A 13,950-nucleotide genomic window follows, 5' to 3' on the forward strand; every position below is an offset into this window, starting at 1 on the left:
TTACATAATCTCTTGTACAACTCAATTAGGTTTAACTTGTATATCTTATATAAGGCATTGCCTTGTTACATAATAAACTAAGAAATATATTTTACAACTTCAAGGTGTGCTTGACATTCAAGATTTAGGTTCATACCATGCAAGATAAATATATCATTAAATATGAAAACGGTTTAGATTACAATCAAAAGATTAAAGTACAAAGACAATGATCTCAGTACCAACCTGTCTATAAGGCATGTAAAGCCTTTTGTTTTTAGGCACAAATTGTATAGCAAAAATTGAAGCCACATTTACAAAAGTGTCTAAGTGACGGGACCTCCAATAGAAATATTAATCCTCTCCCGGTTTCGAGTCTCCATAGTTGATACTTTGTCATTCTGCACTACTTCTTTAAATTTTTAGTTTTTTATTAAATTTAAAAACCATATTTTCAAAATATTCTTTAAGCCACATTAATTTAAGGACCGGTCTCAAATGCTCACATGGTGAAAAGGTAAAAACATGGAAGTATAATATTACTATAGTTTAGAGAATAAATTTATCTAAGTTCACAATATCAATTGGAGTTTCCGACTTTCTATAATAGAAAAATCTTTTGCCAACAATAGTAATACAAAAAGAAATATGTTATAACTTAAAACTAAAAATTTATTTGAGTAGACAATATGTTATAACTTAAAACTAATAACAAATGAAATCTTGTGCCAACAATAGTAATACTGATGTGTGTGTATATATAGATACCATAAGAACAAAAAATAAATTAATAAAACCAAAAATCAAATCATCTACCAAAAAGTAAAAAAAAAATGAAACAATTGTTAGTCTTTCTATTTGTTTTTAGCATTTGCATGCTAGACCATGTATCAGGCGGCGGAATCAGGATCTCGAACGAACTCAAAAACAAGAAACTTCTTTGGATGCGGTGTTATTCCAAAGATGACGTATTAGGTCCAAAGATAATACCAATCGGACAACATTATGAAAATCTTTTTGATATTAACTTTTGGCATACAACGCGTTTTATGTGTACTTTGAGACAAGGTCCTAACTTTAGACACTATCAGAACTTTACAGCATTCAAGCTTTTCGCTATGGCAGATGAAGGAGGTCTATGGGATTGGAGAGCAAGAGAAAATGGGATCTATTTAAAGAAAGAAGCTGGCGAGAAAGTTTTAAACCCAATTTGGATGCATAAAGAGTATGCTTGGATTTATTAAAATTATTGACAAACTATCTAAAAATGAAAAAGAAGAGTTTTCTTATGATTTAAAAACAAAAGAAATTATACATGTATGAGAAAAAATCTTCTCAAATTATATTATGATTTAAACGTAAGAAAAATATATATATTGATAAATTTGTATCTTGATCTCAAGTATTATCATTTGGCAAAGAAAAACATAAAAATTGTCAATTGGTGATGAGCCTTGGATAGATGCTTTTATCTATGGAATGTATCTTTACTCATTCGATCTCACCAAACCCATCACCACAAGAAGAACCACCAGCTTATATCTCCCCACCAATTGACGACAATAGCACAGAATGAATTGTACCTTTTATATTAGATTGTATATTTGATAACTACCGATGTTGGACTTAGTAACTCTTTAACCTATTTGTGACACACAAGTTATTACAAAAACACAAGTTAACCTAATTTAGTATGTCTTCCCATTATCAAACTCTCACAAGTCTCTGACACCAACAAAGGTTCCATGGTAACGGATCGATTACAATCTTCATGATCAGACTATGGATTTCTAAGGAAATTTCAGGAATACGGAACCGAATAATAGTGTAGTTTTACAATGTGAAAATTGCCTTGATCTGTGGCAGATTCAGGCTAAAGATGATGATGAATGTCATTCAAGATGATGATCACATTTCATCCTTGCCTGCGAACAGCTCTTGACGCCATAGCTTGCAGGTTAGCTCTTGCTCGCGACAGAGTAGAAACCGATGAAGAAGAAGTTTCAGCCGTCGTTGCGCCAAAAGCTGATGCGAACTCCTGTCGCTGTAACCGCATCGCTAATGCTGCATCCCTATTTTGATCCAACCTCATACTTGTACTTCTCCTCCTTCTTTCGCTCCTCTCACTTCTCTCTTCAGATACAAGCAATCTCGAAATATCCTCTCTTTGTAACCTCTCTTGAAACAATGCAGTTTCCCTGTTTCTGCTTCTTAGCCTTTGATTCGGATTTCTAGGACTCGGTGTCTCCTTGCCTTTCAAGTTAGCAGAAGCAGCTCTCTGTGCTTCGACTTCTTTAGGGAACAAAAGCTGGATTGTGTTCCAAAGAACCGTATTGACAGTACAATATCTTCCATTTCTACATAGATAAATAACACTGTTAGACAAATCTCGAAGCTTTTAATCCAAAACTCATCAAAGTTCTATGCTATTTACCCTATTAGTTGCCTGCATTTAGGGCATTTCCTTCCACACTTATCCGCCGCAGATCGCAAACACTTTTTGCAGAAGCTGCAGAGAACCAAAATTGGACAATTCAGTACCAAATTCACCATACAAAGATAACTTTTTCTTGTCTAGTTAAATCTACCTGTGTCCACAAGTTGTAGTACTAGGTTCAAAGCAAATCTCAAGACAAATCTGCAGAATCACGAAGCAAAAATGTCAAGCTCAAGAACCCTAAATCAATGAATTGCAAAAAAACAAAACAGTCTCAGCCTCAAGATTCAGATACATACCGCGCAAGACAATTCATCTCGAAGCTTATCTATGCAAGGAAGCACAACATGATCTGACAAACTCTTCTCATCTTTATCTATTTTCTTCTCTTCTTTTGTTTCTGTTTCCATCTCTCTCTTCTTTTTCTTCTTCTCTGCAGATTTTTCTTCTACAACCAAAACAGATTCCAAAACTTCAACAAAAACTTATCTCTGTCACTAATTTCATTGATCCTAATGTTTCCAACAAACTAATTTCATGAAAGTACCTTCATGTCTGATTACTTTATCAAGATCAATAACAGGTAACGGAACAAGACTTTGCTTAACACGCTGATTCCTGGAATCCAAAAAGGATACTAATTTCAAAAAAATCATTTGACAATTTCGCTAAATCTGAAGAACCCTAAAGAAAAAAGAATCGATTTTTGGTTTACCTTCTTGAAGAACCAGAAGGTGGGGTTGATTTAAACAACAAATTGGAACGTCTCCTTCGCTTTGAAGAACTTCTTTCAGGAGTATCATCTACCACAAAGCTAGCGATTATCAGATCTTCTTCGTCCCAACCCGCCATAGCCGCCGCTGATTTGAATCTCGGGCTGATGAATATCTCTGCGTTTTCACCATTCTTCTCTCTCGCGATCGATACTTCCTTTGATCCATTTGATCCATCTCCAGATCGATTAGTAACTCTCAATGGTGTTTCACTCACCATTCTCTGGATCTAGGGTTTGAGAGATTTCAGAGAACGCTCCCCGAAAAGAGAGAAAAAAATGTGAAAGATACTATTTCCCCAACGGTCGGAATCTTTTTAAAAATCTTAATTTGTAAATGGGCCTTTGTTGGGCCAATTGATTGAAATGTTTTTCATAATTTTCCTTTTTTTTTTGTTTGGTAAAGATTTGATTTTCCTTATTTACATCACTAATCGACCAAAAATTACAAGAAAAAAAAATTCCGACACTGGCAAAAAGTTCCACTGTAGAAATTCAAAACTAAAAAGAGAGCAAAATTATGGCTAATGGGCTTTATTATTAATCTGTTTTTTAATCTTTCGAGCTATTCTATGATGGGCCGAAGAGCCCTTTTTAAATCTAACATTGTCGTCTTCTTCCGCTTTTTCCCAAACTAAACGCTGCGTTTTTTTGTCTTTGAACTTCTCAAACACTTGATCTCTAAGCCCCGTATCATTAACCTCACAGAATCTCTCAGCCCAATCAGATGGTTCAACGGGTCGGGTTCCTAAACCGGGTGCTCGATCTCTTGACCCGACATTCTCTTCGTTTTGCCAATCCGCTACGTACGTCGCGACTCGCCGATAAAACTTCTCTTTGAAAACCTCCCACACCTGATACTTGTAGTGGTTGATTACCATTATATCCTTATCCATGTCAGCAAACGTGAATCCATCTCTGAGGTGAAAATGGTGAACAACGTTTATCAGCGTCGCGTTCATCGCTTCCGGCCGGATTATGCTCTTGTGTCTCTCCGGTAACACCACACGGCAAGTGTATCCCGACGTGACTCCACTCCGAGGCCGAGATCTCAAACCCGATGGCCCGAAACTGTGGCAAGGTGTTCGAATTTCACCGATTGAGTCGGTGGTTGTGTAATTTCTGATGACGGAAGTTAGAGTTTCACCGGATGGGATGTAGAAGAACTCGTCGACGTCGATAAACGCAATCCAATCGCAATCGCTCTTTGCACGGATCGCGCAATTAGAGAATCCGGCTTCCTGAGTTTTAATCCACGGCCAGAAATGTCTAGAGATGTTGTAACCACGTCTTTCGAGATTCTCGATCTCGGCGATGATATCGTCGTCGCTGTTGTTGTCATAGATGAACCACCGTTGAACGCCAATTCCGGCGTGATACATCACCCACTCTCTCAAAACCGCGGCTGCGTTTCGGGTCATGGTGCAAACGCACATTTGAAAGGGTTTCTTTCGCGGCGGGTTAATGATCCGAACCGGCTGAGCGATAGAAGGAAGCATTCCGGTTCCTCCTTTGATTCTAACCGAGACTTTAACAGGCCCACGGGCCGCTTTTGGGCCGTCTAACACAGCTAACGGTGTTCTACACCGTACGATCTCCTGAGCCGCAGTGATGACATCTGATCTTATTAACCGATTATGTTTCGCGAAATCCCAACCGTACACGCACTCATATCTCGACACGTCAGCAACTCTTCCTGGCCGTAGATTAAGCCCCTTGACAAAAACCACCGTAGAGTTATCGTAGTCGATCACGGCGTCGTAAACCAGCCAATCATACCGGTGAGTTGGTCCAGCCGGGAGATGATCATCGGTCGTCCATCTCGAAACGGCAAGCGAAATGGTGTAGCCACGTGGCGTCTCAGGACACCGTACGATCTGACCTCCAAATTTGTCTCTGTCCACAGCCGTCGGATACACTTTCCGTAGCTTCGACGAACCGGAGAAAACGCAAATGAGATCGTCTTTTGTAAATAACCGACGAGACTGAGGGTATTTTAGGAAAACCAGAGTTTGTTCAGGTAATTTCACCGCTTCACGAATCGTAACCGCCGGAGAAGACGATATAGACTCACGGAAAACCGCCCTTGCCGTAACAGCCGTTGAGAAGCTTATCGTCGAACGAACCACCGGACGAAACTTCCCCTTAAAAATAAACATGGTGGAGAAGAGAACGAAGGAGAAGACAAACAGAATCACGAACCAAAAGAACGTCCGCCATGAAACAACGACGTCTCCGCCGCAACCACCACCAAGTTTCCTACGAACTTTCATCTCCTACGCCGCCGAAATCGCCGGCGTAATGGATTAGAGAAGAAATTCTGTTTTAATTTTGTTCTGTTTTTCTTTACTTCTCTGATTCTTTTCCGGTCAAAGTTTCTGGTTTTGGATGATGAGAAGAGTTTTGAATTTACGTTATTCCTCTTTTTGTTGTTTCTCAATTAAGAAGAAGAAAAAGGTAACAAAATTTTATTTATTCCTGACGTATGAAGAATATGAAAAGAGAAGAAAAAAAGTTACGAACTTGGAGAAGGAGAAAAAAAGACGGCTCACTAAAACAATTGGTCTCCGATCATATTTATTTGCTTTTTTAAGGATACGAATTTTACTTTTTGTTGACGGTTTTCGTTTACTTCACTTTCTTTGACGTTGAATAGTAAGTAGTTTAATACAACAACAACAACAAAAATATGTAGTTTAGTAGGAAAAAACAAAAAAAAACGGATACTTTGCGTGTTTATTTTTCATGTTGTAAGTTCTTTACGGCTTTTATGAATTTTTACGTTTGATTTTCCGTTTGAGGCGTGATTTTGCTTTACCTTTGACTAAAGTTAGACCAGTAGTTAATAACTACTAGTTATTATGGCCGCAGAAGTTATTAGGACCTAATCACTAATCAGCACTTAGTTCTCTCCTTACGACGCCGTTTTAGCATCTAGTATAAAACTAATATAACCAAATCCAATGGGCTTCTGAGTTAGGCCCAATAAAGTACGTTTAGAGTTAGAATGAAGCTAGAAGCTTAAAAATCATCGTCTCCGGCGATCGCCGGGAAAAGAAATGTGGGCGATTACGAGAGTGATAAGCCGGCGAGTTCATGGAACAAGTTTTATTACTATTCCAAAACTCTCAGGTTTCTCTATTGTATCTCCCAAACAAGTAAGCTTCTCTGTTTCTTCTTACGTTTACACGGCGATCAGAAATTTTTGGAATTGAAATCTGATTTGTCGAATATCGTTTTGAAGGTTGAGGTAGAGTATGCAGATGGAACCAAGTTCAATTTTTCATCAGAGTTTCTGAGAATTCATAGTCCAGCTGCTGATGGAAAAGTCAGATCAATCGGTGGTGAAAAGGTAATTTTGAGATGGTTCAAAGCCACATGATTGTTTTGTGAAGGTTATAGAGTTTTGATATCTTGTGTTAGCTCATCTTTTAGACATTCTTAATTGCAATATTGTGATAGCTACCTATGAGACTAGATTAAGCATTGGATGCTGCTTTTGTTTATTTTTGGCTTATTGTTTTTGGTCCAGCTAAAATTGTGACCACTAGCTTGTTGTTCTTACTCCAACTTATGCTTGGTTCTAGATGGATTCTGGTTAAAGGAAATTCTAGTTTGGTGGCTCTTTGACTTTTTTATAATCCCTGTGAAATTATTGACAACTAGGTTGTTGTTCTTGTCACGACATGTACTTAAAAACTTGAAGACGAGGTTTATGTAGATTAGGCTACGGTTAACCAATACGCCGTGTTTTTGTTTCTCTACCTTATGACTACTAGTTTTCTGTTCTAGTGGCTGATCATTCATAGATCCTTGATGGGTTTTAACAAAGATGCAATCTTTTTAAGTATAACCACTTCAATAGTATAGTTACACTGGATGGAGATATGGTGTTGTTTCTTTGCCACTTTTGCTTAGTTCTGTTAGGATTTTGTTCTTTTAAGTATCTTAGCTATGAGTCTTGTTATTGTTCTTTGTCTTATGGTTACGAGTCATTAAACTACTCACATGTAGATTCTATACAGTTTCGAACAAAAATGCATTCACTTAGCTTTACTCTATGCGCAATGAGTCTATCTTTGGGCTAAACAATTTTGTTTATTCAATCAGGTGATATCTGGAAGGCGGTATGTAGGAATCATGTCTGCAGAACCGGTTGGAAACTACGGGGTAAGGTACTTACAAATACTGCAAGGTCATTATGAGTTAGCCATCATGAAGATTCAGATACCTAAGTTTATTGTTTTGCTTATAACTTAATGCGGTTGGGGGCTAAATCTTTTTTGAGGATCCAGGTTAGTGTTTGATGACTTGCATAGAACAGGGATATATCCATGGGATTATTTCTACGAGCTTGGGAGCAATAAGTTTGGTCTTATGAGGAACTATATCAAGACTCTTCAAAAGCATAATCTCAGCCGTGAACCTCCTCCTTCAAGAAAGAGATGATTCTGATGATCAATGTTAGTATTTAACATTGTTCAAAATGTTTGATAGATTCTCTTTTTGCAGAGAAACCTTGAATCTTCTTGTCTTGTTTCAGAGTTACGGTTGTTGCTTTTTGCTGTTGTTGTTGTCTTTATTACTATTGTTGTTGATGTTAGTGTTGATTGATCTATAAGTTGTCTTTAGAGAACAACATATTTGTGTTTCCGGTGTACCGCCCGTTTATCAAGATCTCTATTCGACGGATTTCCGATTTGGGCCCAGCCTTGTTTTGTAACCGTGTATATCGAGAGGCCCAATGTCCATTTCGGTTGATTAATAAAAGGAAAAATACTAGTGTATCATCATCAATATTAGTTTGTTTTAACTCTTGTGAACCCAAATGTGATCAACATACAGTTTTATAAATTTTTGATTGTACAATTTTCATTTCAAAATTTTTTGGAAGTGATACAAAAGATATATACATATATGCTAAATTTCAATAGAGAATGTTTGAAAATGTTTTAACATACAAAAAATGTTTTGTTGGGTTTAATTTTAAACTTTAAAATTCGAAGTTTATTGAATTAGTTAGGCCGTCGACGACGTCGTTTATTTTTTTTTTGCAATAACCAATGCATTCTTATTTCTTAATTATTATTTTTTCATTATATTTTCATGCATTCTTAATTTCTAGTGCAAGAAAAAGTGGAAACGAATATACCAAACATTGGAGAAAATTAAATGAAATATGTAAATCTCTAAAATCTCTAATCGGTTATACCTCTTACTTCATCTACTTATTTCCACCAAACTCACAAATGAAAAATAATTAAAATACAATTTAAAATATTATCTCCATTTTTTTTATATTTGATGTTTAAAGTTTTATACAATGTTTGCTATAGTGTATAGTGGAAAAGAATATAGCAAACATTGGACAAAATTAAATGAAAAATGTAACGAGTGAAGTTTTCTCATCACATCACATCACATGTTTGCACGTGAGTTACATTCGGTTCGTAAAATCTACTCCATTAGGCGTGGTTATGAAACCACGAATATTTTGCAAAACGAATAGACTAAAAATATAACAAACAAAATGACTTTTTCTAACCTTGAAGTCTCCTTAATTTCTTATATTATAAGGTTAATAATAAACAAATATCTCAGTAATTGTTTATACTAATAGTGTACACATCAAACTCTATGTAATTATTTTTTTTGCTTTCGATTTCAAGACTTTCATTGTCATCAAATCGTTTTCGTATGTAAATATTAATATTTGAGCTATCAGACATTTTCTACACATAACCTTCTTGGATATAAATAACAAATTTTTTGTCAACGCATATCTTTAGTTTTTTCTTTCTTTTAGCTATTTATAAGTATATAGTAAGTGGGAAGAAATAGTGTAGCTTTCTTTGATGGTTGAATTGTTATGTATGGTACTACTAACTACGAAGAGACAGATTACTTGCAACTTAAATCTGTTTTGTTTTGTGTGTGTTACAAAATACTCTTAATCGGTTATACACACCAACGTTGATACCTCTTACTTCATCTACTTATCATCACCACCAAACTAACCAACGAATTTTAAAACTGTAGATTTTATTACACTTACATTGATTTAATTAGAACAGTATTTGATAATCGTAACAATTTTATTACAGCATTTTTTGAAGACAACTAACTCTCAATTTTGTTTTCCTGAAAATGCAGTATTTTTTTTTTATTTTTTTACTAAAATGTAGTATCGTTTGCTTACGATATCTTAAACTTAAGGTTAATTAGCTAATTTATTTATCTTTCCAAGACAATATGAAATTACTAACTTTAATTGTGAGTTCTTGAGATACAAAATCTTGACAAAAAACTTCTTGGAAACAACCATTTTAAATCGCTTTGTCCAAACTCCAAAGCATTGTAATACCAAATATCAATAAAACTAAAGAATCATCAAAATTTGTCCAAAAAAAAAAGAACCATCAAATTGTTAGTAATTCAACTTTTATTGATACAAATATCCTATTGTTTTTGCAATAGTACAAAAGTTTACTTAATGATTGCTATAAATCTAATACAAAATTGTGAAATATATTAAACGGAATTAGATAGTGTGTGATCGCGGATATTATTTAGAAATTAAACGTTTTTGTTATTAAACAAATTTAAGCCAGCAGCGTTACACATTTTAAAGTGACTAAATGTGATAATTTTATTAAAAACCACTACTATTTTTAATTGATTTTTTATTTTAATCATCGATTTTTGTTGAATGAACTAAATTTATTTTACTCTTTAGTGATTTGATGGAACCCCTAATTTTTTTGGCAGATGATTTAGCGACGTGACTAATTTGATAATGTCGACAAAAGATAACAATTAAATTAAGAAATCAACAAAATCGTATAGTAAAAAAGAAGGAATTGTAATTTATGCTGGTGGGTAAAATATTTGTAATAAGCTCTTATTTCTTCAAGTTTCAACAATTTGGTAAATATAAAACAATGATCTAGACGTTTTGGACGATACTAATAACAAAACAAAACATGATGCTGTAATATTTTTTTCTACAATCATATCAAATCTGTCCATTTTCATTACATTTCCTAAACTTTATTTTTTAAATCAGATATTTAATAAGTTACTTTTTTTCGCATTATTTTTCCACACTTGAGAAAACACTTTTATGTTGTTTATTGGTCTATATATATTTGAAAATCCTCAAATATAATAGATCAATTAAAACTTATTTCCGTAACATCTTCGAATAACCTAAATAAAATAAAATAAAAATTGGCTGACAAAAAAAAATCCAAAAAAAAAATCTATAAAGGTATATATTGTCTTAAAGACATTTTAATAACAAAGTCCTCATTACAATATTTATAAGTAACGTTTTTCATTTACAAAGAAATTCTGGATTAATAATTAATTAAAGTAATTATCCCATTGATTTTTCTCTTTAGTTAAATAACATTCCAAATATAGCTTATAAAAAAAACGTTTCATAAATCAAACACCAAGTTTCCAGAATTTCTCAGTTTTTTTCCTTCCCCACAAGAAAAAAAAAAACAAAACTTTCTTTTATTTTCCTTTCGCTTCAATTCTCAACCACTTCAATTTCAACGAACCACATCATCGTAAAAAAAAATCATTTCTTCCCAGTTCTTATAATTTCATTCCTATCCTCAAAAAAACTCTGAATTATTTATTTTTTTCTTCAAATTAGTATTTGTGTGTTTGATTTTATCTTGTTCATCTCCTAGTTCGTGGGACCCAGATTCTAAATATATTCTTTTGAGATCTTCTTTTTCCCCCACCACATGTGTTTAGCTTCTTGAGAGAAATAATCTCACTTCTTTTCAACGACACAACACAGAAACTATTTTTTCCTTTCGAATTTTGAATCCCATAGACGTTACGTTGACGAGAAATACACTCTCATCAGAAAATCAAAAAAAATTCTCATCCTCAGAAAATAAAATAAAAGCTTCAACTTTTTTCTGGGTTTTTTTTTTTAGAATTTGGTTTTGTGTTTTTGATCTTGAGGTTGTAAAATGGGTGAATCTGCAGTTCTGGTTCATTCTTATTCCTTCGCAGCTCCTATTACTCGTAACGATTCTCATGAGGTTAGTTTTTTTTTTCTTTTTTGTTCTTACGATTTTATTGACTCCATAAATTTTCCGGCAACCGAAGAATTTTCCGGGACAATTCGACGGAAACTGGGCTGGTTCTATGTTTCCGATGAATACCCATCAAGAAAAATTTGACCTTTTGAAGTTATTTCGCTTTTGGGATTTTTCCCTGGAAAATTCAACATAAAGTTTCGTTTTTTAATCTAATCCTTTGAATCTGAAAGCTTTATTTGATTTGTTGTTTGTGTGTGTTGCAGGAGAATACGATTCATGCGTTAAGTCAATCAATATCATTTGGGAAATTCATGACAGAGAATCTAGAATGGGGGAAATGGTCAAGCTTTTCACATAAAAAGTATGTTGAAGAAGCAGAGAAATACTCACGTCCTGGATCTGTTGCACAGAAAAAAGCTTTCTTTGAAGCTCATTACAAGAGAATAGCTGAAGCTAAGAAAGCTGCAACGGAAGAACAACCATCCGTTACTCCTGCTGAGGTTTTGCTTCATACTTTGGAAACACAGCCTCCTCCTCCTCCTCCTCCTCTGGTGTTAAAGTATGGTGAAGAAGGACGTGAAAGAAACAGTTTTCAGATTGATGATCATGATGTGACTGATGAATTGGAAAATGTGATGTTTGGTGGTGATTATGTTAAGGAGGAGGAGGAGAAGAAGGTAGAGGAAGAGTTGTTGAAGGAGGATTGGTCTGTTGGTGAAAAGGAGAAACAACACAGGAAATCTGTAACTAAGAATAGACCGGTGTTTAGATTGTCTTTGGAGAAAACTATCCCTCCGAAATCTTTAGATGAGATCTCTTTAACAGAGAAAAGAAGGTAATATGGTTTGTGATTTCAATCATTTCATAGATTCTTGTTTGAAAATAACAATCTTTTTCTGATTGTTTTGTTTATGTGACACAACTGCAGCGAAAGACCGATGACTCAGGTAGAAGAAAAACCGGTTCACCGCCAGAGATTCGGTCTCTTGAGGTAAGTCAGAGTCTTTGTGTTTTCTTTCTTTCTTGCATTATCTTGATTTGTTGTTCCTGGTTTTGATTATATGTTGTTTCTTTGTTAAACCAATAGCTGTTTCATAAGTAATGCTAAAACTCAAGATCAGAACCAGAGCAGGAATAAGGTAAGATTTTGTTTTCTATTAATATCTCATAGAGACATGAAAAGAAGATCATGATTCTTATTTCTCGGTTGCTTTCTTTCGCGCAGAGAAAGACGGAGAAGAAGAAGCAGTTTCTGTGTCTTTGTTTGAAGCCAAAGACTATAAGAGAGTAATCATAAGATAGCCAAAGACGCTTCAAGAACACAGCTTTGAGAAAAGGTTACAGTCTGCAAATGGCGAACGGGAGAATAAAAAGATCGATATCGAGTCACAAACTCGATGGTTCGATCAAAGCTTTAGTGATAAAAACACAACAATTTCGATATGTAGATGGCACCGATTATGCTCAATTCACACCAGTTTGGAAAAGAGTCCGAGTGCAATAGGAATTAGCTTCTTTTGTTTGGTTCTCTTTGAATCTTTGTTATCTGTCTTACTATGTAATGAAAGAACAACTCCAGTTTCTTGATTTGATCTGATCTTAATCTTGAAAATGGATTGTTGTTGTTAAAGCTATTCACTTTACACAAAAGATAATGTAAAATAATCAAATTTAACATTCACAAAAGAAAAAGAAAAAGCTGATCCATGTGAGTGAGGGAGACATCATTAGTTGTTTCTTTTAGACCAAACACCAACCATCTTCTTCTTCTTCTTCTTCTTCTTCGTTGTCATCTAACACATGTTCCATCATCATCATCCCCACATCGTAAAAACTCATACTTTCATCATAACTATGAGACCCACCACCATCTTCTTTCTCGCTTTTATCTCCATTACTCTCTGTCTTCACCTTTTCAACTCCAGCTTCTTGTTCTACATCGTCTTCACAATGGTTAGGATCCAAGAAACTAGGGAGATTCAAAACAGGTTCTGTCTTGACCCGCCACGTCAGCAGTTTGTAGCTTGATGAAGCAATGTCGTTTGATCTCACCCAATGCACTTGACCAGGCCACACTTTCCGGTGAGCTTTGTTTGGTTTTGATGGCAATGTGGTTAATAACTCAGAAGGTTGAGGTGAAGTCAAAGAGTTGACCGGTCTTGTGTTAAGCGGTGGTGGAAGAATCCGGTAAGTTCTGACAAGACCATGTTGCCGACCTTGTCGTCTCATCTCAACCGTCGAATATTAAAGAAAGAATGAAAGAGAGAGAGAGATTTTTCGAATTTGGAAGTTAGCTTGAATGATATATAAGCCAAGAAGAGCTTTAATGGAGTCAAAACGTAACATCCAACAACAAGAGTAGTTTGTGGGTTAAGTCAATGAGTTGTTGTTATAGATAACGTGCAGGTCTTAAATAATTGAAGACTTCTTTATCTTTGCCATTACAGAAAAGAAAAAAAAAACAGAACATATATGAATTTAGAATTTGAGGTTACATTATTGTTTATACTTAGTACTCACAATTTAAAAAAACTTTGATTCAATTTCTTAAACCTTTTTTTTTTTTAATATCTGAAAGTTCAAATCTAAAAATCATATATCTTCTCTACATCAGGTTAAATTCAACTCTTTTGGAAAAGAGATACCTTCCACCTCGAACTCAGCACCTCCACCTAAAAAATTTACCACTGACCAAC

General features: G+C 34.8%; 5 protein-coding genes across 10 annotated transcripts; 3 read left to right on the forward strand and 2 right to left on the reverse strand.

Annotated features, from left to right (window-relative positions):
* Window positions 1-485: 485 nt before the first annotated feature.
* Window positions 486-1,223, forward strand: AT3G27331 (Plant self-incompatibility protein S1 family; the record flags this gene model as incomplete). The annotated part of the gene is made up of 2 exons (NM_001125245.1): window positions 486-496; window positions 848-1,223. The coding sequence occupies 2 exons, from the start codon at window positions 486-488 to the stop codon at window positions 1,221-1,223; spliced, it is 387 nt and encodes a 128-aa protein (NP_001118717.1).
* Window positions 1,224-1,618: 395 nt separating this feature from the next.
* Window positions 1,619-5,590, reverse strand: AT3G27330 (zinc finger (C3HC4-type RING finger) family protein). Its single transcript, NM_113648.3, has 7 exons — window positions 3,794-5,590; window positions 3,132-3,418; window positions 2,964-3,034; window positions 2,716-2,864; window positions 2,568-2,617; window positions 2,414-2,488; window positions 1,619-2,336 (listed from the first exon to the last, which is right to left on the reverse strand). The coding sequence occupies exons 1-7, from the start codon at window positions 5,459-5,461 to the stop codon at window positions 1,895-1,897; spliced, it is 2,742 nt and encodes a 913-aa protein (NP_189369.1). The 5' UTR covers window positions 5,462-5,590; the 3' UTR covers window positions 1,619-1,894.
* Window positions 5,591-6,178: 588 nt separating this feature from the next.
* On the forward strand, window positions 6,179-8,073 carry AT3G27340 (Myb domain protein). Of its 4 annotated transcripts, none has more exons than NM_113649.4 (4): window positions 6,179-6,346; window positions 6,433-6,540; window positions 7,299-7,363; window positions 7,484-8,073. In NM_113649.4, exons 1-4 carry the CDS (start codon window positions 6,248-6,250, stop codon window positions 7,635-7,637), a joined length of 426 nt encoding a protein of 141 aa, NP_189370.1. In that variant the 5' UTR covers window positions 6,179-6,247; the 3' UTR covers window positions 7,638-8,073. The 4 variants fall into 4 exon arrangements, with proteins under 4 accessions (NP_189370.1, NP_001325872.1, NP_001030782.2 ...); NM_001035705.2 differs by having other exon boundaries at window positions 6,234-6,346; window positions 7,477-7,880; NM_001084746.1 differs by having other exon boundaries at window positions 6,234-6,346; window positions 7,508-7,880.
* A 2,530-nt stretch (window positions 8,074-10,603) lies between these two features.
* AT3G27350 (transcriptional regulator ATRX-like protein) lies at window positions 10,604-13,701 on the forward strand. Of its 3 annotated transcripts, NM_001203058.1 has the most exons (7): window positions 10,604-11,159; window positions 11,260-11,355; window positions 11,518-12,089; window positions 12,183-12,245; window positions 12,342-12,393; window positions 12,480-12,541; window positions 12,703-12,937. In NM_001203058.1, the coding sequence occupies exons 3-7, from the start codon at window positions 11,566-11,568 to the stop codon at window positions 12,839-12,841; spliced, it is 840 nt and encodes a 279-aa protein (NP_001189987.1). In that variant the 5' UTR covers window positions 10,604-11,159; window positions 11,260-11,355; window positions 11,518-11,565; the 3' UTR covers window positions 12,842-12,937. The 3 variants fall into 3 exon arrangements, with proteins under 3 accessions (NP_001189987.1, NP_001189988.1, NP_566816.1); NM_001203059.1 differs by lacking the exon at window positions 11,260-11,355 and having other exon boundaries at window positions 10,604-11,254; NM_113650.4 differs by lacking the exon at window positions 11,260-11,355 and having other exon boundaries at window positions 10,795-11,254; window positions 12,480-13,701.
* AT3G27355 (Hop-interacting protein) lies at window positions 12,842-13,721 on the reverse strand. Its single transcript, NM_001338870.1, has one exon. It carries the CDS (start codon window positions 13,481-13,483, stop codon window positions 12,995-12,997), a length of 489 nt encoding a protein of 162 aa, NP_001327131.1. The 5' UTR covers window positions 13,484-13,721; the 3' UTR covers window positions 12,842-12,994.
* Window positions 13,722-13,950: the final 229 nt, after the last annotated feature.

Source organism: Arabidopsis thaliana, chromosome 3 (genome assembly GCF_000001735.4).
Source record: "Arabidopsis thaliana chromosome 3, partial sequence".
NCBI classification, from domain to species: domain Eukaryota; kingdom Viridiplantae; phylum Streptophyta; class Magnoliopsida; order Brassicales; family Brassicaceae; genus Arabidopsis; species Arabidopsis thaliana.

Coding starts and splice junctions, on each gene's coding strand:
- AT3G27330 (NM_113648.3), bottom strand. CDS start 5,461: ATGAAAGTTCGTAGGAAACTTGGTGGTGGTTGCGGCGGAGACGTCGTT. Junction 3,419..3,793: donor AAGCGGAAGAAGACGACAAT/GTTAGATTTAAA, acceptor CTCAAACCCTAG/ATCCAGAGAATGGTGAGTGA. Junction 3,035..3,131: donor CCTTCTGGTTCTTCAAGAAG/GTAAACCAAAAA, acceptor TTTGGATTCCAG/GAATCAGCGTGTTAAGCAAA.
- AT3G27340 (NM_113649.4), top strand. CDS start 6,248: ATGTGGGCGATTACGAGAGTGATAAGCCGGCGAGTTCATGGAACAAGT. Junction 6,347..6,432: donor CTATTGTATCTCCCAAACAA/GTAAGCTTCTCT, acceptor ATCGTTTTGAAG/GTTGAGGTAGAGTATGCAGA. Junction 7,364..7,483: donor GTTGGAAACTACGGGGTAAG/GTACTTACAAAT, acceptor TTGAGGATCCAG/GTTAGTGTTTGATGACTTGC.
- AT3G27350 (NM_001203059.1), top strand. CDS start 11,183: ATGGGTGAATCTGCAGTTCTGGTTCATTCTTATTCCTTCGCAGCTCCT. Junction 11,255..11,517: donor CTCGTAACGATTCTCATGAG/GTTAGTTTTTTT, acceptor TGTGTGTTGCAG/GAGAATACGATTCATGCGTT. Junction 12,246..12,341: donor CAGAGATTCGGTCTCTTGAG/GTAAGTCAGAGT, acceptor TTAAACCAATAG/CTGTTTCATAAGTAATGCTA.
- AT3G27355 (NM_001338870.1), bottom strand. CDS start 13,483: ATGAGACGACAAGGTCGGCAACATGGTCTTGTCAGAACTTACCGGATT.